General features: G+C 52.4%; 1 protein-coding gene across 1 annotated transcript; it reads left to right on the top strand.

Moving 5' to 3' along the window:
* The first annotated feature begins 46 nt into the window (after positions 1 to 46).
* LOC106725493 lies at positions 47 to 2,447 on the top strand. The gene is made up of 4 exons (XM_014536853.1): positions 47 to 125; positions 222 to 298; positions 894 to 987; positions 1,824 to 2,447. The coding sequence occupies exons 1-4, from the start codon at positions 47 to 49 to the stop codon at positions 2,324 to 2,326; spliced, it is 753 nt and encodes a 250-aa protein (XP_014392339.1). The 3' UTR covers positions 2,327 to 2,447.
* The last annotated feature ends 334 nt before the right edge of the window (positions 2,448 to 2,781 follow it).

The following is a 2,781-nucleotide window of genomic DNA, read 5'->3' as shown; positions in this document are numbered from 1 at the left end:
CCAGAGGTCAAGGGCTAGCCTCTGATTGCAGCATTCTGAGCAGAACATGGAGGCCAGTCAGCCCAGCCCTGGGATCCAGCTGCCAACCAGCCAACTGGCCCAGCATCACCTACTCAGGGTTACCAGTGAACTTCAGCCTCACAGGGAGAAATAAAAAAGACCTGTATGGTGCACATCACCCTGGCACACTGGCTAGACAAAGTGGTCGATTACCTGAGCAGGGAACCCACCTTTGATCCTGTGGTTACTACAGAACATTTGCTACCACCCAACAGCTGTGGGACCAATTATTTACCAGGTGAGCCCCACCCCCTCCAAAGCACATGGTCACCAGGCCACCTGTTGCCTGTTTGCCTTCAGGTCACTGCACTATCTGAGTGTTTGTTCCTCTGAACCCTCGGTAAACTGGGAGCAAGCTCATAGTGTTACTGTAGGGATCGCTGGGGTCCTCCCTGGTAAGTTTTCTCTGGGAGCCTAGACAGTGGAGAGGTCTGCTGGAGGGGCTGTGATCGAGCCAATTGTTCATTTTCTCTTCCTGTTGAAGAAGCCACTGCCAAATTTGTGATTCTCTTTGGGGCCCTGGGCTAAGCTCTTTTCTAATATTACAAAGAGATTGGAGATCCTATTAGGGGGTCTCTGTCCCAGGTGAATCCAGATTAGAGATGCCAGTTGTGAGCAGTGGGGTCCCAGGGTCACCCAGCTGTCTGAGATGGGGCTGGTTTGGGCTCATTCATTCAGCAAATATATTAGAAGCCCTGCCAGGTACAGACACGCCTCTAGGCACTGACCATAATCCAGTGCACAGAGCAGACCCCAAGCCTGTACTCCAGAGCTTCCTTCTGGTTGGGAGTGATTCAGTCACACTAGGCTGCACAGGCTCGTAGTGTCCACAGGACAGCCGATGTGATGTCCTCCTGGCCTCCTCTACCTATGGCTGCATCTTCCCATATTGTGAAGAGGATGGTAGACCTCTGTTCAGCAGAAAACGTGAGTCAGTTTTGGATCAGAGCCATGAAGGGAGTATGGGGACTATGAATTCAAGGTGCTGGCAAAACCCTGGATCCCTCATGGTGGGATTTCTGCAAGAGGGCAGAGGTCTGAGGGCTTCCCTAGAAAAAAGGACACAAGTCAGAGAGCTGTGCATGTGGACATGGGTGGTGTGGGTGAGTGGGGAGGTCAGTGGACAGAGGACAGAGTGAGCCCCTCAGAAAATTCATACCCTACTGCTCCTAATCCCAGCCCAGTCTGCACCCCTATCCCGGGACCTTGCTCCCTAATCTGGTAGAAACTCCTAGGTGGTAGCTTGGTGTAGCCCGCCCTGTGGGAGTTGAGTTTCAGTGGGAGGCAAAGAACCACACAGGACAGCTAGTGAATTAGGCAGCATGTAGGTGCAGGAGCCAAAGTTTGAGGTGATAGAAAGGCCCTGGGGTTCATTCGTTTGCTCATTGGTCAGTATTCCTGAAGCACCTACTCTGTGCCAATGAGTGCCATGAACAGAGTGGACACCAGCCCTCTCAGTCCTAATGGGAGGGAACAGGGACACTGAGAGAGCATGTCAGGTTCCCCTGAAGAAGGGGACAGGTGGTTCCCTCATTGATCCAGAGCTGTCAGGTAGGAGGGCTTTCTGCCAGCCCCTCCTGGGTAACCAGGCACGTCTCTGCCAGGATTGCCAGGTTGAAGGTGGACAAGGTATAGATCTGGCTTCTGGATGGGCAGGAGCAGCAGGCACAGGACCCCAGGCTTTCTGAGTGGTGCTCTGGGAGGGCCGTGTGGAATGGAAGGGCAGGCCTCACACTCTGCTGCTCACCTATCTCTCTCCCCAGGGCCATCTCCTGCATCCTGGGCATCTGGCTGGACCAGCACCTCAAGAATTTCCCAGCCTGATGATGCTGTTGGCCTCCATAGAGCTCACCTTTCCAGTCTCCTACCTGCCAAACCAGGCCCAGTGCCTCCATTCACAGCGGGAGCACCTGAGCCCACCGAGGCTGAGACAGGAGGAGGAGGCCTCTGGGGGGTGGTGTGGGTGAGTGTGCCTTTGGAAGGCACAAAAAAGGTAGTGAGGGTGGTAACATGTCTTCTTCTTGCATCTACAGAACCGGCTCCAGAACAACATCAGGATAACCCTCAAGAGGCAACGCCACTCTCGTGGCCTCTCCAGAGCCAGAGCCGGATCAAGGCCCAGCTTTCACTGAACTTCAAGAGGCAGAAGAACCACCTGCAGCATTTGAGCAACTCACCCCAGTTCCTGCGAGGCAGAGAGGGCACCTCCCACCCCCATTTAGATGCAGTGTTAAAAGTTTTCTGTTCATGTTACATATGCTTATAATTTTACTATATTTTTATGATATTTAATAACATAGAGTGTACTGTAGAGAACATTTACTGAAATACTCTTAAACATAACCTTAATTTAGATTCTATAAAATTTAACCCTATTAACCCTCAGAGCTTTGAGCAAGTCTGTTTTTCTGGACCCTGACCCACCCAGGGAGAACTGTCCTCACCTTCTCCACCTGCCCTTCCTGGAGCCAGGACTCTGCTTCCCAGGGAGCTGGCTCCACCCTGTGCCCAGACTCAGAGCTGACTTCCCATTGGGGGCATCCTAAGCCCAACATGGAGGCCTGTCAGCTCAGCCCTGGGCCTCCATGTTGTCCCAAACACCACTCACTCAGGCTTCCAAATAAGCTTGACCCTCACAGGGCAAAAAAAATTTAAAAATAAAAATTGACATGTACGGTGCAGACCTCCCAGGAACAGTTACTGGACAAACTGGTCAAATAC

This window comes from Myotis brandtii, unplaced genomic scaffold (genome assembly GCF_000412655.1).
Source record: "Myotis brandtii unplaced genomic scaffold, ASM41265v1 scaffold167, whole genome shotgun sequence".
Classification (NCBI taxonomy): domain Eukaryota; kingdom Metazoa; phylum Chordata; class Mammalia; order Chiroptera; family Vespertilionidae; genus Myotis; species Myotis brandtii.
This window is presented reverse-complemented; position numbering and strand designations above follow the sequence as displayed.